This window comes from Nymphaea colorata, chromosome 3 (genome assembly GCF_008831285.2).
Source record: "Nymphaea colorata isolate Beijing-Zhang1983 chromosome 3, ASM883128v2, whole genome shotgun sequence".
NCBI lineage: Eukaryota > Viridiplantae > Streptophyta > Magnoliopsida > Nymphaeales > Nymphaeaceae > Nymphaea > Nymphaea colorata.
Window position 1 is genome coordinate 25627375 of NC_045140.1, and position 26278 is coordinate 25653652.

Here is a 26278-nt window from a genome sequence, read left to right on the forward strand (position 1 = left end):
TTTCCAAGTGGGTCATGTATCCATTGTTGATTGTTTGAATAATGTTCTCTAAAATTTCTTGATCTCACATTTTCTTTGACAGAAATTTAGTTTCCTAGAAAAAGAAGAAACTGTTCCATTCTTGGTTTTAATACCACAAGTGATATCCATGAGAAAAGGTTGTTTGGAACTCAGACCATGAGCTGGCAGGTCATGTGGTTAGGAAAATCGTCCATCAAGTTACTGCACCAACAAGAAAACCTATAATTATATACAAATACAATTTTGAGAAAATAATACATCAACCAAGAAGTAAGTATATGTGTAAATGTGCCCTTCAAATTCTCTCCTTGTCATTTTATTGCTATGGAATTGGACAATAATACATCAAGCAACAAGTAATAAATACAAGCAGCAATGAGAGGGAATGCACCCATCTCATTGAGTAGCTCAGTGAGTGAAAGATGAGAGATAATGAAGGCCATTTTCAGTTTGGGCAACGGTAGAGCCCTATGCCCAACTAAATTTACTGTAGAATTCTTTTAAGGCTCATTGGGAGATGGTGAAAGTTGATGTAGTGGTAGCTATTAAGGATTTTTTCATGACCGAAAAGTTGGTTAAACGGATGACTCATTATCATCTCATTTTGATTCCCAAAATGGAAGGGGCATTAGATATCAAAGACTTTAGGCCGATAGAACTATGCAATATGATGTATAAAAGAAGAACAAAATTAATGGTTGCAAGAACGAAGAGCATTGTAATCAGCATTATGCATAAAGACCAAGGTGCTTTCATTACCGACCATTTGATTCAAGAACACGTCCACTTATGGTGGTTTAGATTTGGAGTGCGGCCTGACCCTTGACCATCGTTTGTAAGATGGGATTGGATTCTTTGCTCTGCAAATACTAGACTAAACCTCTTTGAGAAAGTGATTGTTACAGTCTTCAATGGCGAAAGAAAAAAAAATGCATTTACACCCAGTATTAGTATGAGTCGTTCTCTTACACAGTTGAGTGATTTTTAGAACAGCATTGATTGGTTTGCCTTCTGCAACGGGAGACATTGCTATCATTGGTGGACCTGCGAATTGGAGGCGGGCTTAACAAAGAGTAGTTGGTAGGCTTCAAGCCGTTGCTTTTGGACAGATTTTGGTCTTTAAAATAATTTCAGACTAATTATGCTAAATTATAATCCTTTTTGGAAAGTCATTAGGATATTTAAGAGTTCGTTTGCCCAGTAACAAATTGTTACTGTCCAATAGAACTGCACCAAAACTAGAGTAGATTCATGAAACTGTGAAAGTAGCATACTATGAATCTACCCTAAATTTAAGAGCCGAATCATTAGACAGTAATAATATGTTATGTTATAAGTGCCAAACAGCCCCACATGTTCCCATCCTTGAAATGCTACTAGAGAATGGGGATTCCCTTCCTTTTGCAAGCTAGGCTTTTTTTCTCTTCCCTGTTCTCTGATTTTGCTTGCATTGTACAGATTGTAGTTACTGTTCTATCATCTACAACAAAAGGTAGGGAACCTCTACTCCCAGCAGTTTAGCATCGAAACTCCATCCATGAATGACGTGGTCAAGCCTCACAGCTTCCATGTGCAATTGAATGAGCTACAGCTTTTTTGACATTTTATTCGTGATAATGTACCGGGTATCAATTTACTAAGAAAACCTCAATAATTTATGGGCCACAAACTGGATCCGTTCAGTAGCCATGCATCTGGATGTTGGAGGTAAGGACTAATGCAGGGTCTGGTAACTGTCAGAACTGTGGGTTAAAGCTGGCCCTTGTCTCCATGATCGTAGATCGTTAGGTTGGTGCAGTGTGTGGCGTCAGCCTTCCGAACAGACAGAAAGCCTGCCAAACTGATCACATCTCCTTGGTCGCCGCATTTTTGGATCTACTCTCCTGGTTCATGGAACTCTCGAGCTGGTCTTGTAGCTTTCTTGGATGGTTGCAGCTTGCAATGGAGCCATCCTTTTTGTAGTCTTCCATGCTCTCTCTTCAATTCATGGTGACAATCCCCGCACCGCCTCGATTTGCGTTAACGCTTAAGCTTATCCACATCGGTATCAGAGACCGAACGTGACTAAGAAAGTGATTTCTAGGCCTCGCCATCATCATAAACATGGCTTGGCCATGTGATCATGTGTTCATCATGACATGACCAACTTATAAATGGTTAACATGGTAACGCAATACTAATCATCATCATCATAATGTTGAGTTACTATGCGTAAAAGCTGCCTAAAAATAGAGGTACCATGATATCAGCACTTAACTCGAACAAGTAAATACGGTTTATGTCTCTTCACTTTCTCAACAGAACAAAGTGATGAGTTCACTCTCCCACTAAGATGTCAACGACAACCCTTTTCACCAGCACAACAATTCATTATCGGCTAACCACGCGAAGCCTTCCATGCCTTTTGGGTATTACATACAACTGCTTACTTTTTATCTAAATGCCAACAAAAGAAAAAAAAACCATTCACCAAATAACTATGAAATGCTCTTTCAGCATCTTGTTCTCTGAACCTGTGACCTGTTGTTGAACAGATAAGAGCATTCCAGATTTCTGGGTATTTCCAATTTCGCTTTACTTTCCTGTTCATGTAATTTATATGCTTAGTCTTCTTAGTTGTACCTAAATCTCTTGCTTGGAGAAAAACTACTTTCGAACGGCCTGGTAAAAGGTACAGCATAAATTCCTCAGGAGTTATATGACAAGCCAGTGTCCAGTCGTAAGGCATGTGACATTCTTTATCATATGCTTCTCCTTTTGTACCTTAGCCTCCTTTCCTGCAGAACTTGCAACAGTCCATCCTTGAAAAAAGGGGGAGGCTTAGGGCTGGATTTGAAACTCTCTAAGGTAGGAACAAATGAAAATGTTGATTGCACCGATGAAGGTTGCGGTGTAAATATATGAAAAACACCCAAAAAACTTGAAAGTAGAGAATTAAGAACCTTCTGTTCCATGACTAATGACTGAAGCAGCTTTTTCCAAAAGGTATTCCCCTCTATAGATGCAACGCCTTGGGGAAGCACAAATGGGGATAGGAAAACTCTCTTGAAATATTGTCCGTCGTACAAAAGTAAATTCCTCTTGGATAGAGAGTCCGGACAAGAGCTGGACACCACCCATCGAATTATCCAGAGATATATCCCCTACACAAGTAAGAAAAGATTTCAGATAAATTATACGATGACATCCGATGACCACTGAATTGAATAGATCACCACCTCTAGAAATTCAAAAGAAAACGAGAGCATCATCAGCGGAAAAGCATCTTAGACACGTCAAGAAAACCTGAGCACATGGGAGGATAAGAATCCTTAACTGCACTAAGACTCCTCCCCACGATTCACTGTTGTTCCACTGCAAATTGCCAGAAAGCGGCCTCCTTCACCAGCCAACTAATTGGCTTAAGAACTCACGACAGTTGGACAAAATGAAAATTTTAATACCGAGGGCTTGTCAAGGGTTTGAAACAAAGAATAAACTTTAGGTTGATGTAATTAATTTGTAGTTGAAACTTGATTCCGAGTACTTCGCTGATGATCAACTGGGTCAACTGTCCTTTCTTTTCAAGGTACTCACCCCTTTTTGAAAAACAATGGTGCCAAATTCAGATTGGTCTTTCAGGAATTTCGTACATTCTGTGTATGCTTTTGTCTTTGTATGTATATTGGCAAGCTAAGGCAGGAAGATCTCCTTCAGATAACGAGAGGAAACCAAGATCTTGAGCTTTTGACCCCTTTCAGAGATGATCAAAGATCGAACGTGGTCGAGCTTCGCTGGAACGTCCAGGTGTTTGTGTGAATATTTATTTTACTGCAGATAACAGACATCAATTCTTTGGTGCTCTGCCTGCCATTGCCAAGCCAATTTAAATCACCTTTTGCAAAACTTGCGTACCATTGATAAAAGGGTACTGCTTCCAAAGTTTATCCATGTTATGCAGTACACCCTGTAGGAAATTCTTCGTCTCCTTCTAATTAGCCAGAAAAAGAAATTCCAGAACACCTCTTTGAACCATACCCAATACAACACGCGTCATATTTTTGACAATGTGACAGAAACTTCTTGAAAATAATTAGTTAGCCTGCCACTTGTTTCTTATGATAATTTCTTCAACATCCCGGAATCAGACAGCCAACTCATGAAATGGAGTGGAACAGGTGTCCCAACAACCAGATACCCCAGGTTAACACTGTGCCTGAGTCAAATGGTAGGTTGCCTGTAAAAGATCTGCTACGATCTTCATATCGTCACATGATAGGTTCTACTTGATGACATGATCTAAGATGATGCTTCTGCGGACAGTAAAGGCTTATCATCTCGTCCGTAGGGTGCTCCCCCATGCTCTGCCTGCATGAGGAATAGGAGCTGTCGAGTCATATAGCGGTTTGTCACTTGGGGAAGCATCCAACCAAGTTGGTAACTCAGACGGTAGTTTGTCTTGTATTTGGTATATCCATCCAGCCGTTTGGATCTGCACCAACAACACAGATTTCCGAAGATCTCATGTTTTTACTTTTATGAGAAAACACCAGCAATAACTAGGTCAGAAAAATGGAAAGTTAATGAGAAGGATAAGAAGATATCCTCATACTAAGGAATAATTTTTAGTTGTGTAGCGGTGTGGCGCAACCAGGATAGTTTGCATGCCAAAGTTACTGATGTCACCTGCAACTTCTTTAAGGGCCTGTTTGAATGAAGGAGGTCTTTGACGGATCCCGTTGTCCCGATCGTGTGCTCACCATTCAAGCACAACATTTTCACCTGTTCTCTTTAATAGTCTGCATTTTTTCCCAAAAATTTTGTGGCACTCATGATAATAAGGCTAATAGTCTGCATTTTTTCCCAAAAATTTTGTGGCACTCATGATAATAAGGCGGAAATGGGGGACGAGAAGGTCTAGGGCATCTTTGACGTTCTCCTCCACCGTCCAAGGTCACCTTAGGGAATGTAAGGAAGTGAGAAAGAAAACCTTCTGTATGCAAATTCTCATGAGATGCTCACGCGCAAAAGACGGGAGAAGGTCTTAAGACAACACGTCTTCGACCAGTTACTCAAATTCAGTTGCTCATGACCAAAACTTCCCATTGCATCGAACTGGGAAGTTTTGGTCATGAGCAAGCGAATTTGAGTAACTGATTGAAATTCCAGAAACAGACTTCTTCTTTGCATAAATAAGGACGTTAACACTATCATCGACCATTTAAAAACAAATTGTTTGACTGGCCAGGTAACGTTTTCAGGTGCTCAAATCCAAGTTCAAGAGTCCTTGTCTCTCTGAAAATCCAGAAAAAAAACCCTATTAGAGCTACGTTAAACCTAGAGAAACTGTTTGGGATTTTGTTATGATGTATGAATGGATATTGCACGGTGCAAACCTTTCATCTTATCATATACTTATCCAGACAACCAATAACGCCTAAAGGGACCTGCAAACCTAAAAGATAAAATCTCACTTGAAAACAAACTTGAACAAGATGCCTGCTTCTAAAAGAAAATTTGATCTAGGTTCAAAGGGCTTGAACCACGTTTAAAGATGCACATTTCGTAAAGAAACATACAAAACTAGGGTTGAAGACTGTCATACGCACGCTCTCTTGGTCACGGCAGCGACAAAAGATCAATGATCCCCACCCCGTCATATTCTCTCTCAGGAGTCTAATGCTAAAAAAGTCGACTTTAAACAAACTTGGAACACTCAGAAATGCAGTTGCGTTAAGACTTTAGCAGCAGAAGTCACAGTAACAGGCGAGAAAGATCCACACCATGAGAATGGACACCGTTGCCTCCACGAAGCTAGTCAGTAGAGCAGTTCACTCGAGTGCTCGACTATATATTAGTCTTTTCTGTTGACATTTTTATTATTTAAAGTCAAATAACACATCCAGTGGTAATCAAGTAGCTGCAAAGGCAAATTCAATCTCGCACGATTCTCCGAAGACTGTTCATAAGTTTTCCATCACAGATTTGACCGTAATAATTGCAGACGCACCGGCCCCAGTATGATACTGATATTAATACAAGAAACAATCAAGAGACGTACAAAATGAGTTAACAAGTGAGCGAAACCAAGAGTAGGGGGAATACTGATTGGTATGGATAAGATGAAATTGGCATATTCAGGATCAATGGTAGAAACATAGATAAAATTGGAATATCCAGGACTACAGCCCTCTTTTGAAGGACGAATACGCAAAGGCAATCTCAGGGAAGAAAAAGGAGAGAGAGGGGGTGGGGGAGGAGAGAAATCTTGTTCCTCCAGCGGTACCTACAGGCTTTCACCATTTGTACCTATTAGCTGCAAGTTCTGCTGGCTTCCGCATTTCGGACTGGATTAAAATAAGGATGAGCCTACAAAAAGTACACAGGACCATAAGGCAATGAACCAAAAATAGGAGAAAAAGCTAATAAGGAATAGATCCATACCATTGCTTCTCTCGCCGTTGGCCGTTCCTGGTGATCATATCGTAGCAACTTGTCCATAAAATCTATAGCCTAAACCACCCAAAGGTCAAAAACAGCAAAACGGAAAAGGTGAGTGCATATCAAAGTAACAAAAGCTTCACCTCAGGAACAGCCAAATGTTGATTAGCAGGGTTGATAAATTTTGTCCATGGCTTCCTTGCATGCCTGCAGCAAAAATTTCAAATGATACAGCGTGATAAGAACTTGCATAATCATGTATAGTGGACCAGCACCAAAAACTTCAGCAAGCGCCAGTCAGGAAATACCAATTCCGAAAACTAGATTTTACAACCGGTGATCAACTCATATAACTCCAACAGCAATCCCTTAGCTGCCTCAAATTATTTACATTCTCAACCAGCCATTCTCAACTAGGATACACAATATGAGCAACAGTAGCTTATTTCATGCATTGACGATCACAGATCATAGCACAGGCCATACCTTGGTTGCTTCATATCTAAATGTGAAATCCAAACAAGATTTAATCTATAGCTTGATTCCAATTCTGGATCCTATCATAATGGGAAAGGGTTAACCTGCATTTCACCCGCCTAGGGCATCTGGTTTTACCTTGATTCAAATGCTGCAAAGGCAATAAATATACAAAACCACAACCTGAATGTCTGATCAGATAAATATGAGCAAGATTTTAGTAGACATTGTAGCTCCCACAGATAAATATGAGCAAGATCTTAGTATACATTGTAGCTCCCGTTCAGAATTCATATCTAGATACCCTTAATCATATGGGATTGAAATTGAAAATCCCATCAAAACCAATCATTAGAAAACCTATTTTCTCTATAATGATAAATGTGTTGAGCACAAACTCTACAAACCTTCCAATGAGTGCCTCAAAGTGGGGGTCAAGTTCCAAGCGGTACTTGCTAAGATAAGCATTTAACTCATCTGTTCCAAGAACCTGAAAAGGATAGAAGAAACAAATTACTACATGAACAGATGCACCGATTCCCTTCATTCATATAGATTTAAGACTTTCATGGGAAAAGTATCAAGACAGTGTACAATTTTTTGCAAGGATATCGCTAAAAGATGTTCCAGGTAGGTCAAAGGATGTAAAAAACCAGAAAAGCCACAAAGGATACAACAATCAACTTTGCAATTCCAGCACCATCACTTTCTCTGTCCAACAAGATGGAGCATGTTGAATGGGGCAAAAAATCACATATGATTGTGTAACTTACAAGTGTGTGCCAACTTCTGAAAGACCACTATGAATGCCTTGGGCGCTTGAGTTCTCGACACCACCCAGAAATTGGCAGACATCAACAAGGCTAAATCAATCTATGGATAAGAAGATGATAAGGGAAATTTTATCGGAAAGGACCAAATAAAAAGAAATTTGATTCAAAGGCTAAGGACTCCTATGTGCCACCACCATACCATGTAATAAATCTCATCAGGAGTCATAAGATGTCCCCCATGTTGTCCCTAATAACATGCAGCTAACGAGGTAGAGTGAAAGATTTCACACTTTCTGCTAAAGCAAATGCATGAATATGATCCATGAAGTGTGTTCATCAGCACGTATGTTCACCTATCATAACTTAATGTGCCATAGTTCATGACTATGGTCATAGTATCAACTTAATGTGCATTGTAAAGGATTGGAATTTTGGCAATCTATGTACGTTTGGCATTACAACAAAAGCTCATTTAGTCATAGCGGTGGAAACAGGAACCAGTTATCTAACCAATCTAATTAAGAAAAAGTTTGCAGGGAGCAATATACCAGTTCTAAGAAAAACTACATCAAAGTAACATAAGTACTGTAGAAAGTATAATACTCACTCTGGCTATTTTAACCAGCTGATCGTAATTATCATGACCATAGAAGAAAGGATCCTTTTGAAATATCTACAAATGAATCATGTTTAGATGATAAGCAAAAGCGACGACCACGTACAATCAGCAAGACTATCTTGATTTCTTACCATCCCAGCAAACATACAACCAAGGCTCCACATATCCAAGGAATAATCGTAATCTTGCAAATCTACGAGAAGTTCAGGGCCTTTATAGTATCTGGATCGTTATGTCAATGGCATTTCAAAAAACTTAATAAGAACATCAAAGCATCAAGAAAATGAACAAAATAAAAGTAAATAAGCACAAACTTTCCAAAAAAAAAACTCTATCAGTTGATTTTTTTTGTTTACACACTAACTTGGCCCAAAACAATACTCAGTCAATCCTGACAGCATCCAGCTAAGACCAAGATGTTTGCGTGCAGGATAGGATCCACATACTGCTGTATCTGGTTCTACATCCATATGTGGATTAACATGGCACTGTAACAAAACAGCAGCAATAACATTGCAAAAGCGCCAAATTTTATGTGGCGTATATTTACTATGCATTTACAATGTCATATAAGCACATAAAACTATGTGTCCAATGTAAGTCATGTGCCCAGACCCAAAATAATCAGGCAGTTCCATATTGTAATAACTGTAGCCACTGCAACTTCATAACAGTATCCTAATGAAATATGATCATGTCAATTATAAAACGTGACCCTCTTCAATGGCACATAAGGAAAATGAAACACTCGTACCCTAAATTCCACAAACTTAGTTGGAAGAGGAAAGCAAAACATAAGTTTTCCCTTTTTCAAGAAGGAAGGTTGGAAAAGATAGCCGAGTACTGGATTCAAAAGAAAATAAAGAAAGTCAAGATTCAAGAAGACAGAACAATTTTAAGGATAAAAGAAAACAGTCCGACATGTAGGAATACAATTGCTTCCTATAGCACTGGTTTTCCCTCACAATGTTTGGTTTCAGAAGGTAAATGAACTAGGCAAGTTTTACTCATAACCAATGTTATTCGTATCGTACGATATGGATCGTATAGGTCTAAAAAAACATATATTATACAATACGCTTACGATACACGATACACTCGTGTATCGTAAGTGTAGCGCCCATATCGTATGATACAGGCACTGTATCATACGATACGAGCGATACACCACCGTATCGTACGATATGGGAAAAAACACAAAATTCTTTAATTTTTAAAGACTCCAAGAGACGTGGGAGAGAGAGATTTTGCTCATTTTCACCAAAAAATAACCGACGATTCATCGATTTGGGGAGATATTATCGTTGAATCATGAAAGATGATAACTATATGTTTTGAACTTATGAAATTGTGATGTAATCGAAGTCCTACGACTCCAAGTCCTAAGACTCTAAGTCCTAAGATTCTAAAAAATTTTCAAGTTTAAAATTGTGATGGATGCTTATTATGTTATTTTGAATCTCTGATTTCTTATTTTTAAATGTGTTGTCGATACACATGAATGTTCCTTATGTATGATGATCTTTTTGATATTTGAAAACATTTTTCTTGATTTCTGATTTTTTGTTTATTTTTTCGGATTTTTAATTATTTTTCTTTATTTTTTCTGATGTTTTAATATTTTTTCAATTAAAAAAAATAATTTTACAATACGCTACGCTACATTTGCCATATGTTACAATACGGCTCCTGACTGGTACGCGATACGCTATGTCTTTTATAACATTGCTCATAACCATTGATTTGAAATCATTTAAATAAAAATGCACATTTAAATAACAAAGCATTTTTGAAGCAGCAAAAGCATGGAGAACCTTGCATTGAAAAAGAATAACCGATATAGTAAAAAGCAGAGAATGGACTGAAGATGAAAGTAAAAAAACATTTCCAAACAAGCAATAAAAAGTGTCACCACCTTGAAGCAACTCGAACATTGTATTCTTTTCCTGGATGATAAAACTCAGCAAGACCCCAATCAATTAGCCGAAGCTTCCGCTGCTGATGGTCAATCATGACATTATGTGGTTTCACGTCTCGATGCATGATGCCTTGTGCATGACAGTAGTCTAGCGCCTACATGGAGATCACCAATAATTCCAAATGACAATCTTCTAAGCAGAAATTGGTGCCCTCTTGGGATGAGAAATCATCAACAACATATTTTTTTCAATGTAGAAATTACAAGCCATGTTGTAAAGTGCGTAATGTAATCTTATATCAGTTGGGTTCAAAGTTAGATACATAATGCAATGTACCATAACGTAAAAATCATAAACTTAATTTTTTACTAAAAATAAAAAATTAAAGAATCATAAAAAATACAAAATGATAAGAAAATATTAGGGAAAAAACATTCAATGAAAAAAGGAATTGCATATGCATAAAAAAAAATATGTTCACCACAACATATAAACACGCTTTCAATAGACATAATCAAAATCAACCACTTACATTACTCTAAATACTTAAACGGGTATCAAAATAACCAAGTCTTCATTATCTATGGCTTACTTCTTGAAGTATTTAAGCAATTTATCGTTGCAAAATTTGAATTTTATTTTTTATTTTTAGAACAGAAATACACAGTTATAAGAAAAACCATGAAAGCTCTATTTTAATTGCATGAAATCAGCCTTTTTCTTTTCTACTTTAAATGTGTACGAGTGTTTTTCATTTAAATTTAAACATAATATTCATATTAACTTCTCAAGAAATTTATGTAACTTCAAATCCAAAGAACAACCTTTTTTACACTCTTGTGTTTTAAAGGTGTAATGCAAGTTACACTCTGTAACATACCGAAACATATGATACGGGGGTGTATTGTAATTTAACCCTGATATGGTATAGTTACACCCTCGAAACTAGGGGGTGTATAATTTTCCTTCATACTTCATAGATATGTCACATGACACATTGCACGATACAACACTGCTTACAAGTAAAAGATGCCTGTAATATCTACTACAAAGGAAAAGCACTGTGACAAATAGGGATGTAAATAGACCAGATTTGGATAACATAAAGACCCAAAAAAAATCCCCAAACCAGCTCCCAACCATATGTTTCTTTGTCTTTCATAGAAATGCAATTTGAAGTCTTCACACTTCCTTCACTTTCTATAAACCTATTAAGTTCATTTGTTTTGCATAACCCAAAAATTGGTTATTTAATCACTTACTTCTTGATGGTTTTTACATGACATTGGTCACAAATATTCTCATGAATCTATGGTTTAAGAAACTACTTGTTCAACTGCTGGTTTTCTCCTCACTTTCAAAAAGAAAGAAGAAGAACAAACAAACACGAATTGTACATAAAGAAGATGAGAAAACAAACACAAATGATACATCCATAATAGTTACTGTGGAAGTTGGAAAAGAAAGGAATGTGTAAGTTAAAGCATGGAAAACAAAACAGAAAAAGAAAGGACATAACAGTTGAAAAAATGGTTCCATCGTTGCATGATAATACTTTCATATAATTCATCGTGTAGCATACCCAAAAAAATCAATGAATTCAAATATCTTATTTTGTGATGAGCTTCTATAGTCTGAGAACTATCAAAGCATTCATAAGCACGTAGTGGCACATGGCTAGAATGATAGACAGCACCACCTACTTGACAGAACATGTGAAATATACGAACAAAAATCAATTCTCAATAAATGCTTTCCTGATGACAGGAGAAGTTTACTCTGAGGGGAACAGACTCACCTTCAACAGCTCATAAATGTAATATCGAATATCAACATCGGACAATGTTGGATAAAGAACTTTAAAGTCAGTGTTGTTAACATGTTCAAATATTAGACTGGGAGTCTTCGACTGCTGGTCTCTAACAATATCAAGCAATTTCACGATGTTTGGCCCACCACACAGGTTCTGTAAGATCTTTATCTCCCTCTTTATCTACATCCACAAATTAATCAGATAAACATGAGAAAACAGTTAATAAATGACAACTACAAGAGTATTTAACATGCTTTACGGTAGACACAGATGAAGGAAACACAACACAGAATGGCCATTCAAGAAGGAAGATGGTTAAATTCTAGCCGATTAAATCCAAGTCTTTGCAAGGTAAATCTATCTTTTGCAAGGTAAACCTATCCCAATTATGCTCCTTCAATAAAAGATTCACTCATGACCATAAACATTTCATACACATGCTGCACTCGGGTTTCACACAGATAAAGAAGGCAGACGTGCATTAAGCAAAGAAAAGATACAAAACGATCCCAAGTCATTTGGAAGCTAATTCAGTTAATGAACTATGCCATGCGATGCACCCATATTTTGAAGGTAAAAGAATCCAAGCAATTAAATAACCATAAATTTCAATACGTATATAACCTTAAGGACCTTGCGTTACGATTAAAATACATAAGGATATAGTTCAGCCAACAGAGTCAATGAAGCCCAAGCGATGTAACTTCATCAGCAAATCCCGTTAGTGACAAAAATTACAAACAAGACGGCAATCTTTCTTGAAACTACGCAACAAACCCGCAGAGAAACGTCAGTTATTACCTTTTTTTTCTTCACAGGCTTAAGAATTTTAATGACGCACCGCTCATTGTTCCTACAACGAACACCTTCGAAAACCTCGCTGTATTTACCTCTTCCTACCTTCCGCACCACCTCGTACTCATCCTGATCTCTGCATTAAACAAGTCCATGCTCAATTGAATTAAAATAACAAAAGAACCTTGTTATCGTCGATTCATCCTCACTGCAAATAAAAAATATTAAAGAAAACACATATACGTGAAAAAAACCAAACAGATATTCTCAATTGTCCCCATAAAATCTCGTGTTGGACATGTTTCAATACCAACAAAAAAAAAAAAATCAATAAACACAAATTTTACATGACCAGGGAGCCAACTACCAAAACAAGTAAAACAGGAACGCCATAACCAGAATCCTCCAAAAGCACGCCAAGAAACCCTATATTGAAACTATTTGAGCCCACTTTCTCCACCAATTGATGATCTGCTGATAATCCGATTAAAAAGAGCGCGAAATCGCTGAAAAAAAGAAGGAAAGAAACAGATAGAGAGAGAGAGAGTCACCCCCACTGGACGGTAAGGTTCTCGTAGTCCCAGTACTCCTTCGGGCGAACGACGTTAACGTCAGCGTGAACCCTGGCTTTGGAGGTGGCGCCGGGCCTCCGGACGGCTTTCCCGATCTTCTGCGCCAGGTTTTCCGGCGGGGATAGCCTAGGAGGTGCGCAAGCTGGTGGAGGACAAGCCGGGCTTGAGAGCAGATCACCCGGCGAGGGGCGGAAAGCGAGCGAGGGCTGCTGCTGTGGCAGCGGCGGCGGCGAGGATGAGGGTGAGGGAGGGACGAGCGAGGCGGCGGAGGATGAGGCCGAGGGGCCTCTCAGCCATCAAATAACGCGGGTCGCCGTGAGAGCCGGGTGCCGAACCGCCACAATCAGGCCCCTTCCGCCTCCCGCCGCCCGCACTCGTTGCCGCCCTCCATCTGCTTCCCTTCTGGCGTCAAAGCGGATCGATCGTCGGCACCTACCGGTGTCCCTCCTGTTCGAGTGGTTCGGAAGCAGGACCCGGATCCGAACTCAGGTTGAAGCAATTGTTTTCTTATTTGTCGGACTGACATAATTTGTCTTTCTAAACAAAAAGCGGACTAAAAGGGAAAAGAGGCATGAAAATCCAGTCCTACTCCTAGGGCGGGCTCTAGAGTTTGAGCCCAATAATTTTTTTTTTTTACTTTTTAAATATATATAATTTTATACATATATTCATTTTTTTTTAAGTAAAGGGCAGTTCTCGAGCCCATATCTATCATTACCGAAAATGTTAAGAAAAATATTCTTATTCTATGCACATATTATCTACGGGCAGATGTTTAACAGGCAAAACATTTATTTACTTAGTAAAACTTATTTTCTTTTTTAAAGGCGTAATTAATGGTGGCTCACCAATCGTCGGCGTGGTACGTTTGTTATTATTGGGGAAGGTATGGCCGAAATGGAAAGGCTGGAGGGAACATCCACAATCCCCCGTCTGTCCGGGGAGGAGTCGCCCATGGGGATTGGGCAATGGCATTGGCAATCGCAGTTTGAGCGGCCCCACTTTAAGCGGGAAACTTCCGAGAACCGTTACGTTCTATACCAACGTTTAAAACGCTGCCCTTCCGCCCTCGTCCTCCCGTTCCTCTTGACCTCATTGGCCGCCTGAATCCTCTCGATTGGTTAGGGTTTCTCTCTCTCTCCTCTTGTCTCTGCGGCTCTCCCCCGTCCGCTATGGAACAGGTGAAGAAGTCGGCTGCTTGGGTCGCTGCGCGTTCTACACATGTGACGGTTGACTCTTCAGGTATGTTTTCTCCTCCATTTTTTTGGCCATTTTCTTTTTCTTTCCTTTGATCCTTTTCTTTCCATGTTGGTTGGAAGATCCAGCGGTTCTCTGCTTAGGTTTGATGGAGAGAGACTTCCCATTTTGGGTTTGTGGTAGTGATGGGTGGAATGCGAGGGGGGTCCTTGTGTGGTTTTAGTGTCTTGAGGTGCGTGGTGATTGTAGCTGTTGGAGGTTCGGGTTCTTTCGGTGTGGAGGATTAGTTGTTGACGAATGTAATTCTGTATGGGAACTTTAGTGTGAACTGTCTTGATTGAAGCGAATAACAGGGATTTAGTAGTTATGCTTTGGGATGGCTGGGCAATTGAAGCCTTGTTCATGACTGTCTGGTTAGATTATTAAAGTTAACTAGTTCCTGCGAGTATCACATTGAGTTTTGGTTTCCCTCGATTCCGTCAGGCGGAGGAAGGGGGGGTATGGAAGAGTGGAGGATAATTCACAAGATTGCTCATCTAGTCGCGTCCATTGGCTTGGGTTATCCAGATATACGCCCTTTCCTCTTGCCAAAGCTTCAAGAAATGCACCTGGTTTTGTACTTCTCTTTTCTCTTCTGCCTTTGGTTTATTGGTGCACGCACATTGTTTATTCTCACCTATGGCATTTTGGGAGACAATCACTTCGTAAAAATCGCTTACACATGCGATTGATTTTTTAGTTTCCTTGTCAAGGTTCTTACAGTATTTCCTTGTTTCCTTGTGCAGCACTCGAGAAACTAGTAGATAAATTAGAAGGCTCACTTCCACAAGTTAATTGGGATTTCGAAGGGATTCATTATTTTGATAATGGGCCACTTACTGTTCAATATCTTCTTGTGTTGGACGCTCTCAACTTTTGTTTTTGGCCAGGTATCCTTTACTTTGTGATACGCTTTTTTCATCTCTTTTCCTTGTTAAGTTTTACTAAATTAAAATTTCCTTTATTTGCCATATTAATTATGTAGTTTTTTTTTTTATGGGTTATGTTTCATCTTTTGAGAAATGGCTCTTCCTAGGGTGTTCAGTAGCATTTGACTGACCAGACCATGATGCATTGGTGAATTGTTTTCAGAAGTATGATACGGATCATGTCATTGCAATTGTCACTGCCTCATTTATCGGGAAATTGGATGCTTAAAATCTTAATGTGTTTTACTTGGAAACTGCATTGTAATTTGTCTTCTGTTTGATTTTTTTGTTTGTTAGCATGTGCTCAAACGTTTATTTGTCATTCACACACTTTTATCATGATGTATTACCCATTCATCAATTTTTGATATTGAATAAGTTACCTCAACAATCAACTTTTTCCTTCTTCTTATTGTGGGTGTAAGTATAAAGTAGCAATTGAAATTAGATTCATGCCTTCGTGGGTGTGCTATTTTCTGTCTATATATGTCAGGCTTTGCAAGCTTTCATAGTGAACCTTAGAAGCCAACGCTGTTCCATCATACCTGACATTGGCTGTTTTTTCAATTATCCAAATTTTAGACTGCATAAGTACTCCAAAGTGATGATTTCATTTTGTTTAGAATCATTAGATAATTTAATTTACTGGGTACAACCACAACTTATCTGTGGCATAGAAGGGTGCAAACATGCGAAGCACATCTGATGGCTTGAATGATGTTAATGTATTAACTATTACATAAACAAGTTTGGTTCATTCAGGTATTTTTTTTCTTTTATATTGGGAACAAATGATTAAATAGGATTGTCTGCAACAGAAGTTCCCATTTTATTAAGAGGGAAAACATTTTTCAAGATTCTTGTAGCTCTCTGGGATTTCAGTGTGCAGCCATGGTCAAACTGAAATCAGCAAGTGGACATTATGGTCTTAAGAGAAATAACCCTGTATAATCTTTTTGGTTGCCTATTCTCAATATTGTTGTTACTCTTTCTCTAGGAACCTGATTATCCTTTTTATGCAAATGAATAAATTGGAAAAGAACAAGTTTCTTTTTGGTACACGGTGAGTCAAAAATGCCATTGTACGAGATTTGGCAGGAATCATCCACATCTTATAAACTTGAACATCTATAAGAATGAAGGTTCCTGCCACTTTTATAGGATGTCATTGGAGATAGATTGAGGTTTCTAAGGTGGTGACCTACAGCTGTCTTCATCCTTGGCTGGTCTTGGGCTGCAGAATACACAAATAATGGTAACTATGGAGCGCTAGCTCAAAGGGCGAATGAATATATAAAATTTATAGCTGCCAGTCCACACAAAAATGGCAGGAAGCTTCCGTCTTATAAAATTTTCAGTTACCGTCTACACAAACACAATCATCTGAAAGATTATAAACTAGAATGTTTGTAAGATGGAAGATTCCTGCTATTTTTTCCTGACACGGCATTTTGTACATGCTTCATTTGGAGTCTATCAAAGGATAGCTCTAAAGCCTAAACTTTCCGATTTGTGTGGTCTATGATGCTTTGCAGCCTTGGTTGTTATTTGGTAGCACCATCATGTTGCAATCACTTGCTGCATGTCTTGTTTGAACACCAATGTCGCCTTGACTTTTGTTGATAAGTTTTCATCTGATTTCTCAGCATGTGTCTTTTGTCTACATCTAGTCTGCCTTACTACACTTATGCAAGTGATAACCATTTCAACACTGATTCATGCTTTCTATGCATGTGTGATTTATAAGCATTTCCAAACTTTCTGATTTATGTGCTCTATGGTGACTTTCAGCATTAGTTGGTAGCAACATCATGTTGCAATAATAGAGTGCATGTCTTATTTGAACACCAATATAACCTCAATGTTGTAAATTATAATTTTCATCTGAGTTCCTACTATATGTGTCTTTTGTCTTCATATGCTCTCATTTCTACACTTACGCAAGAGCTAACCATTTCTGCTTCCTGCTTTCTGTGCTTGTGTGATTTATAACTGATAAACTAATATATATATGTGTGTGTGTAATCTGATATATACCTGTACATAGAACCTTTTCGTATTGTTACTTTTGTATTTCTTTTATTTTCATTTTATGTTATTTCTATTATCCTTCATCCAAGCTCTTACCATGTGTCTTTTATTTGCATCTACTCTGCCTTTCTACACTTGTCTAAGTGATCAGCATTTTATTACTGGTTTCTGCTTTCTGTGCTTGTGTGATTTATCACCATTTCTGAACTTCCTGGTTTATGTGCTGTATGGTGCTTTGCAGCATTAGTTGGTACTTGGTAGCACCATCATGTTGCAATAATACAGTGTGCATCTTGTTTGAATGCCAATCTGACCTCAATGTTGTAAATTATAAGTTTTCATCTGAGTTCCTACAATATGTGTCTTTTGTCTGCACATGCTTTCCCTTCTACAATTCATAACCATTTCTGCTTCCTCCTTCCTGTGCTTGTCATTTATAAATCCATTTTTAAACTTCCTGGTGCTTTGCAGCAGTGGTTGGTATCACCATCACCTTATGGTGCATGTCTTATTTGAACACCAATATCACCTCGACGTTTTTTCTTTTCTCTTTTTTCAAGTTTACATCTCAGCTCTTTCCGTGTGCTTTTGTCTGTAGATACTCTGCCTTTGACACTTAAGCAGGTAGTAGCCTGAATCCTGCCCCCTCTGCTTGCATGGTTTATAACCATTTCGTCATTTGCATGACAGATGAAGAACTAGATTACTCTCATTTAGCTTCAGGGTTGAAAAGTGCACTTGAAAATGATAAATCTGCTTTTGATGCGGACCGATTGCAAAGTTATACTGGTAAGAAAACTCCATCATGGACACTATGCATGATATGGATCCAGATTTTCTTGTTTAGTAAAATGTAATTGTTCTTCAATGCTCTTCACTGTCAGATTTACATAAGCTCATATCTTGTATTTGTTAGAAGACAGTGGAAATATTAAATGAAGTATACTTTCAGGTCAGGAGCTCCGTGCGATACTTAAATGGCCACGCCCACTTCCTTTGGAGGATGAACGTGTCCGCCTGCTGCATGAGGTTTAGCCCAAAACTTATTCCAGAAAAGGAGATCTCTTTTTCTTATTATACACATTCCAATTTCCAGGATATGAGAAAAATTTCTGCAGATGTGCTGTTTAGACTTCCATCTTTCTGTTTTCCTTCGTTTGATCGAGTAAACAATTTGCATCATTTTGTTGTGGCACCATTTTCCTTAGGTGATGCTGACTTATTAGACTGAATCTTCACTAGGTTCATCTTCCTTACATGAAGTTGAATTATTAGACTGAATCTTCACTAGGTTCATCTTCCTTAGATGAAGTGTTAGATTGAATCTGGATTCAGATAGGTTTAGATTCATATGGCTTTAGCTAGTCATATCTTACTCAGTTATGTGCATTTCCAGCTACATCATATTCTGTTTACATTAGAATAAGTAATGCTTTAGCTCTACATCCAGTCTGACCCCTATACATTCTTTACTTTAGATCTCAAACCAAAAGAGCATTTTATTTCATTTATCTGCATTTCCAGCTGAATCCTTTTCTATTTAGGTTAGAATAGGTAATGCTTTAAATCTAGATCCAGTCTGACCCCATACTTTCTTTACTTTTGGGTTTAGAGCAGAAACTAAAGTGCATTCTATTGAATTGCCCCTGATTTGTCAGTAATTTTGCTTTATTATGCAAGACTTAGTTGTTAATATTAGATATCTGCATACTGCATGTGTGAAGGGCTATCAACATTAATTCCTTTAAATGCAGGTAGGGCTAGAATTGGAGAGAAGCTTTGATGGCAAGGCAGTTAACCTTGTGGAACGTAGTGGAAAATCTGCTGTCACCCTGGTTGATCTTATTGCACGCCACTTCCCAGGTGTGTTACCATTTCGTTGTTTCATTTTGTAGTATAGATATAGATATAGATCCATAGCAAGGCAGTTGACCTTGTTGAACATAGTGGAAAACCTGTACTCACCCTTGTTCTTATTTCACAGCCCTTTTCAGGTGTGTGTCCATTTCTTTGTCTCATTATACACAGAGATATTGGTTGAATCGTTCTATTTTTATATTCAACCTCAGCATGCATTTGTAGTGCTATTAAAGAGGTCATAAATTATTGCATATGCATGACTAGATATAATCCGAGGGTCCTTGATTTTGTATTCCAAGTAACTTCTACCTATTGGAGACAATACTCCTCAATAGTTCTACAACTGCTAAGTGGTGCTCGAATGCTGGCTTTCGTAAGCAACTTGTTGAGAAGGTCTTGAAATCCTTAATATTATATGTGTTGTAACATGTAAGTCTATGTCCTTTACTGCTAACTGGTCAGGCACCTGCCCTGTGGAGGTGTTAAGTGCGGTTCCACTACATTGCCTAGGATGCATGATCACCATGCTTTTGAGTTTTGATTGCAACATATTTCTTCCCTCTCGGCAGCATTAAACCTCTCTATCAGATAGCCTATAACATCAGGTGTTAATTTTTGTTTAGATTTCAGCCTTGTGTTTTGGATTCCTGTGCCGGTAAGTTGTCAGAGTACTTACTAATGGAAACCACTGTATTTGTCTAAAAAAAGATTGGTAGTGCAAGGAAAATGAAAACTAAGTAATTGGTTGTACCATTCAAGATGCGGATGCAAATGTGAGAGCTTCTGGATCTGACAGATACCCGGCTATGATAGCCTGCCTTGTAAATCTGGGCAATTGTTTTGTTTAAGGCGTTAAGCTACTCAAGCCCACTCACTGGTATCTCCTCGTCCAAGTCTTCATCTAGTTTGAACACAATTTAATTAGATCGAGTAATGCCTGCAAGTCAAACTGAATTTAACCCCTTTGCCTGTTCGTATCATAACCCCTGTGTCTCGCTGAAATCGAACGTATATTTCCCGATAAGTGTTAACTTTCAGTCTTTTTCTCATTTTCTTCAGTTAAAAATCAAATTTGGGTTTGAGTGGAGGGGCAACTAAGCATTCATGCTTATATAGTTATCTTTAACAGATCATGTTCAAATGAAGAATACGATGCGTTTCTGTCTTGGCCATCCAGTGTTCCATTTTCTGTAACTTGATCTAGATGGCCTGAATACGCTTTTTTACCATTTGCCTGTAAGTGGCATTTCGTGCTCTTTACTCGTGCATGAACAACTATGATGTCAGTTTTGCTGAAGTGGAGTCTACGACATTCTGCCAGAGATATGTGAACAAGTTGGTAAACTAATTGTTTTAGTTCCTAAGTTGAACCTCTTAATTGTTCCTTGAGATGGTTATTTTACATGCATTTTTTCCATCTATATTGTCAATGTCAACTTGTTTGAGCTGTTTCTCCTTCCAAAACTGTAATTTTCGATCCGCTATTCTGAATCTTTTACCATTATAGGCTTCAGAGATCACTCGGTATACAAAGGTCACCAGGTTTTCCTCTACAAGAGGGCACAAATATTTGTGGCGGACCTGTGGGGTGCATTTAAAGGGGAAGGATATGGTGCATTTGGTGATATCAGCTCTCTTACGATATTTGCGGACTACATAGTTCCGGCTATTCTTCGTCAATATGGGGTGCTGAACTATGACTTGTCTTTGGCTAAAGCAATTGACTCTAATTCTGAAATAAGTGCAGGTTCTGAACCAGAAGTCGAAATACGCGCTTGCTCTATTTATGCTGTTGAAAAGATGAAGGATTTAATCAAGGCGAAACTTGGGCAGCGGGTATGTTCTAGGATTTTCGCTTTCCTTTTTTTCTTTTATTTCTAAGTCACCATTGTCAGAAATATTTTCAAAAGTATCGAAATAAAAATGCCAAAAAAACTGAAACGGGAAAAACGAAAATGTCCATATAATCATTTTGAAATTTCATTTTTAATCTACGTTACTTTTTTTTGGATTATTAACATTTTAATAACAATGTTGAATTTTATCGATAATTTGTGAAGAAAATTGGTAAGAAATTATAATTTCAAAATATTCTTTATTAGTTTTTATATGTTTGAAGCTTTTTGGATATCCGATGTTTTTCTGAGGAAGGCAAGCTTTGATTTATTCCTGAGAAGTGAGAAAGAAATTTTTGAATAATGGTCCATCCTTATTATGACGGTAGAGTTATTTTTAGTTTTTTCTAGTTCAATGTCTCCATCTGGTTCTGATCATAGAATTGGTCTTTTACCTGTTTTTACTTCGCTAATTGCTTCTTTCCTGAGTATGCTACTGCAGTTATTCTTAATTTTTTTTCTACTTAACGTGTTTCTTTCATCAGGTTCTCAGTATAGAGTTGGACCTTTGGCTCTGGGCTTTGGGGGTACAACGTCAATCATTACAGCACCATCGCACCCTCTCCGTGTATTATTGATTGGATTTTTACAACAGATCCTATTACGTGCATTGACGTCATAAGAAAATTTTTGTGTTGCTGCTCCAGAGGGAAAAACTGATGGCGCGAAGAGAGGTGTTATATAGTGCCTGTCAAATTTATTCTAGTTAGGTCGATGCTTAGCCAATTAAATTTTGTTAGAAAAATGGTCACAACAGGTCAGGAATCATAGCAACAGAACAGTTGATACCCAAATGTTTATTTCAGCAATTGGGTATTAATTCCTTTTCTATTTTCTCCTTTCAGCGTTTCTTGTTTGAGCTTAAATTAACTTCAATCTGCAGAATAAACTTCTGACTACCTTGATATCTAGATTGTTCATGTCACAAATGCGTCTATATGTGGTCACCACGCGCGCGTGTTTGTGAGCAAGAAATGTAGGACTTGACTCCAACTACGTATAACTATTCTCAGGTTGCTGGTTGTTTGTTTCCCCTTACCACGCGGGAGACCAGTACTAACATAGACTTTTTGGGAACTTATCTTCAGAAATTGGATGTTCATATAAATTCGATCTGTAAGATACTGTTCATTTCAAGTTCCATACTCAGTCGCGCTTACAATTCCTTTTTAACAAGCTACAGGTTAAACTAAAACAAATCTATCATGGGTCCTGGTGAATGTCATGAAGCTACAATTTTAATGCCACCAATTTATATTTCTGCTGCAGGTTGAAATTGGTTGCACTCCTAGGTGGGCAATGGGGACCTCAAGGTTGTTTTTTAACCATTAATGGGTCCGATGATGGTGAGAGATTCCCTTGAATAAGGGAAAAAGAAAGAAACAAAGTGCTGCTTCCTCCTGAAGACCCCATTCATTTCTCATTCTGATGATTCCAAGCTTCCTTTTCTAGCAGGGAACTGGAACATCTGTGCCATATCGCCAATAGAAGGGCACGACAGAGACTGATAAAAGGGTATCTATCCAAAGTCTTGGTCATCACCAATTGCTTTTCTGCGCCAACGTAGTTTCTTCACCTGTTAGACACGTGGGGGCCTGCCATGGTGGTCGTGAGATATGATAAAAGGAGCTGCCGGAAAGGAGACGGTCCAAGATGGTAGCTGCCTGGCGAATGATGCCCTTGGACTCATCTGCTCCTCCAGTGTTTGAGGATGTGAAACCTTGTTATGTTCTCTTTACAAGGCTGACATCATGGCCTTTTATGCCACACACCAGTCTTGTCTGGAGTTTGGTATAAGAAAATTTCGATGGTCTAGATATTTGCAAAACCAAAGTTTAAGAAATAAGAACCACGCATTTTTTATGGTGGATATCCCATGGTTTCAATGACAGCAGCCTTGTTTTCAATGGGATATTTCTTTAGGGGGCAATTGGTGAACACCTTCATTTTATAAAAACTTGGCTTCATGAAACTATGTTTCTTTATGGTGCATATCCCATGGTTTCAATGACAGCAACTATGTTTTTTTATTGAGTTTTGGGAACTTGGTATATTTGTTTTTAAGTGACACATACCAAGGTTTTTCTTTTATATAAATAACCTCAGGGGCAGTGATGAAACCAAAAAATTCTGTCTAAGGCTCATTGGTTATATATTTTAAATTTTTAAGAGGCACCAATATGAACTGAAAAAAATTGGTCTAAGATATCAATATAAAAAAAATAAGCATTTTTATTGGTCAGTACGAGCAATTGCTCAAACCATGTTCACCCCTGCCTCCATTCATACTTGGGGTGTTGTTAAAATTGAGTTTCACTCCTTTTGACAAAACTAGTTGTTGTTAAAATTGAGTTTTCCTCGAACTCAGTTTTACTAGCACCCAAACACTCCAAAACCTGATTTTGAGGTGTCATCCACATTGCCCCTATAAACTTTTCACACTTAAATGCCATCTCAAACTTGTCTATTGCAAATGAGCACATTGGTTTGTGTTTGGAAAGGGGGGCTTGTATGGTCCTTAGCTTCTACCATGGGGCTACCCAATAACTCAAGCCCATGATTTTTTACTGGTACCCCCAGACAACAATTCTTCCAACTACCAGCTAGTTTATCTACTCAACATGTCCAGTTGAAGGACAAGTTCCCGATACTTGGGATCGATTTATGGAAATTCCCCAACTTTGATGGCGAAGGCATTATGGAAGTAGTCTGTTTTCTCTTCCTCATGAGAGTGGTCCTAACTATGGAGGGCAACCTCTCTGCAACTCTTTCCCGACTTCTTCATGCATTGAAGAAGAAAGGATGCGTGGACTTTGCTTTCAAAGAATCTGCAGATATCTCCTGGTTCTTGCAGAATGGCTAGACTAAGCCGATCGGACATGCTTATGACGTAAGTATGGAGGATTAGTCGCTTTCCATTCTTAAGGCGATGGACCACACGGTTCTCTACCTTTTAGAAAAAAAAACAGATAGAATTTATTCTTCATGGGTTGATATCGCCGCTTGTTTTCATCACCATCGCCATTTGCCATTAGGAAGCAGGCAAAGGCTTGGTTGATCGAGACGCATGCCCACCTGCATTTTGATAAAGGTCCCCTACCACCCGCGCTCAAAGGTGGATGCTGTTCTCGATAAATCACAGGAAAGAAGTCGGATGGTGAAAATTTTTCACCTTGTTTGAAAAGTTGGGTGAAAAAAACAGACACTAAATGCAAAATAAACATTTAATCACCTTAAAATTACGTGAGAAAAAAAACACTCAAGAATTAACTTTTGCATCGGTAAGAAAAAGAAGCTTGATTTGCTCATCGGTGGCACCGCCAGTTTCCTGTGGCGAATCTTCTACTTCAGGCCAAGGTACTGGTAGATTGGGAGGATTCCACGTATGAAAACCATGTTTAATAATGGACCAATCCACCGGCCTGTGATGCGCCCATCCGTTGCTTAAAGCACATACATGGATGTAGAAAGAGAAAGAAGGTCCTGCAAAATGGCTTCTGATACAAATCAAGAGACACTCGAGGAGCATGCATGAGTTTGAATATGATGGAGGTGATGTGAATCGCGTGCGTTACTTGGCAAAAAATTGAACGTCCCCATCTTAAAAGACTTAAAGGATTATAGGTTCGAACAGATTCGAACGAACGATAATCAACAGCAAGTGGATGCATTTATTAAATAGAAGGACAACGCTGGCTTTGTTCGATGTTTTTGGAGTCTATAAATTTGTCAAAACATAAGGGAGATCTCCAATCCGAGTACTTGAATCACATTTTAGATCTAACTATTTGGTTTGAAAAAATTTCTGAACTGTTTCTCAACATGTTTACGAGGCGTGAAGCGACGATACAGTACAATCGCATGAATGATACCTAAGTTTTATATTTGCTTTTATATTCGTGTCTTTAAATTTGAAGATGTTCTCAGTGAAAGAGAAATGGGTTGACCATTGTTGGGATATTAAAATCTAACTTGTTTGGTGCTCTATCTTTCTTTAATGCTCCTCTGTGTGTGATTACTTAGAAGCACATAGAAAAATGCAGCGCGGTGAGCGGTAGGTGTATCAATCACTGTTGTGCCCACAGCTTTCATCCTCTTTTTTTTTTTTGTGTTTTTGCGTTGAATAGTGGAGAATCTTTCCTTACTTTATATATATATATATATATATATATATATATATATATATATATATATATATATATATATATATATATATATATATATATATATATATACTGTTAACTTTTGAATGAATAACAAATTACTACTCCACTTTTGAAGTTTAACAATAGATGATCTGCTTGCTCAACTTTTTGGTAAAAATTTTGAAAGACTCAGGTTAGGGATGAAAACCATTAAATTTTATGTAAATTAATAAAACTACCTTTCTTAAACACAAACATATGATTCATTAGCCAAAAAAAGGAGTTGTCAATCTCTATTATATGTATTTTTATCATTTCACGATAAAAATAAATGTTTTCAGTCTTCCTAAATTTCTTAAAAAATTAGTACGTATTTGCTAATATTTAAAAGTTGACTGCTGATTTGTTATCTAAGCTAGGTGCGACCTTATCATCTTTTTTTCTTTCTTCTGCAACTTGCATACAAGCGACGAAGACATGGCGTCGACATCAAACGAAAGAGCAAGGTGCTCACCGTCCCCTTTCTCTTTATTAATTTTTGTAGCTTTTGTCATAGGCAGAGATGCAAGTTGTTTTTTTGTTGTGCATAATTACACATTATTTATGTTGGATCTTGATGTCCCAATTGGTTGTGAATCAGCAAAACACTACCATTATGTTATTCTAAAACAAATAAATAGAAATAATAAAATATCTACAAAAATAGTTAAAAATACAAACTATAGGTGACGCATGGCGCGGTTAGATTCGCCGATGAATCTAGACATTGTTCT

The 26278-nt window shown here is 38.0% G+C and overlaps 2 protein-coding genes across 3 annotated transcripts; one reads left to right on the forward strand and one right to left on the reverse strand.

The window, feature by feature from the left end:
* Window positions 1-5921: 5921 nt before the first annotated feature.
* Window positions 5922-13705, reverse strand: LOC116250076 (casein kinase II subunit alpha-like; the record flags this gene model as incomplete). The annotated part of the gene is made up of 10 exons (XM_050076803.1): window positions 5922-6369; window positions 6445-6513; window positions 6585-6648; window positions 7326-7408; window positions 8299-8364; window positions 8442-8532; window positions 10226-10383; window positions 12028-12222; window positions 12844-12973; window positions 13389-13705. Coding segments are annotated over 10 exons (1230 nt in total), but the record flags the coding sequence as incomplete, so codon positions are not given.
* A 628-nt stretch (window positions 13706-14333) lies between these two features.
* LOC116251610 (uncharacterized) lies at window positions 14334-23219 on the forward strand. Of its 2 annotated transcripts, XR_004171714.2 has the most exons (8): window positions 14334-14651; window positions 15392-15535; window positions 18296-18394; window positions 18558-18634; window positions 19360-19468; window positions 20973-21301; window positions 21846-22034; window positions 22630-23219. XR_004171714.2 is itself a non-coding variant. In XM_031625977.2 (7 exons), the coding sequence occupies exons 1-7, from the start codon at window positions 14582-14584 to the stop codon at window positions 21936-21938; spliced, it is 921 nt and encodes a 306-aa protein (XP_031481837.1). In that variant the 5' UTR covers window positions 14335-14581; the 3' UTR covers window positions 21939-22271. The 2 variants fall into 2 exon arrangements, 1 of the variants encoding a protein (XP_031481837.1); XM_031625977.2 differs by lacking the exon at window positions 22630-23219 and having other exon boundaries at window positions 14335-14651; window positions 21846-22271.
* Window positions 23220-26278: the final 3059 nt, after the last annotated feature.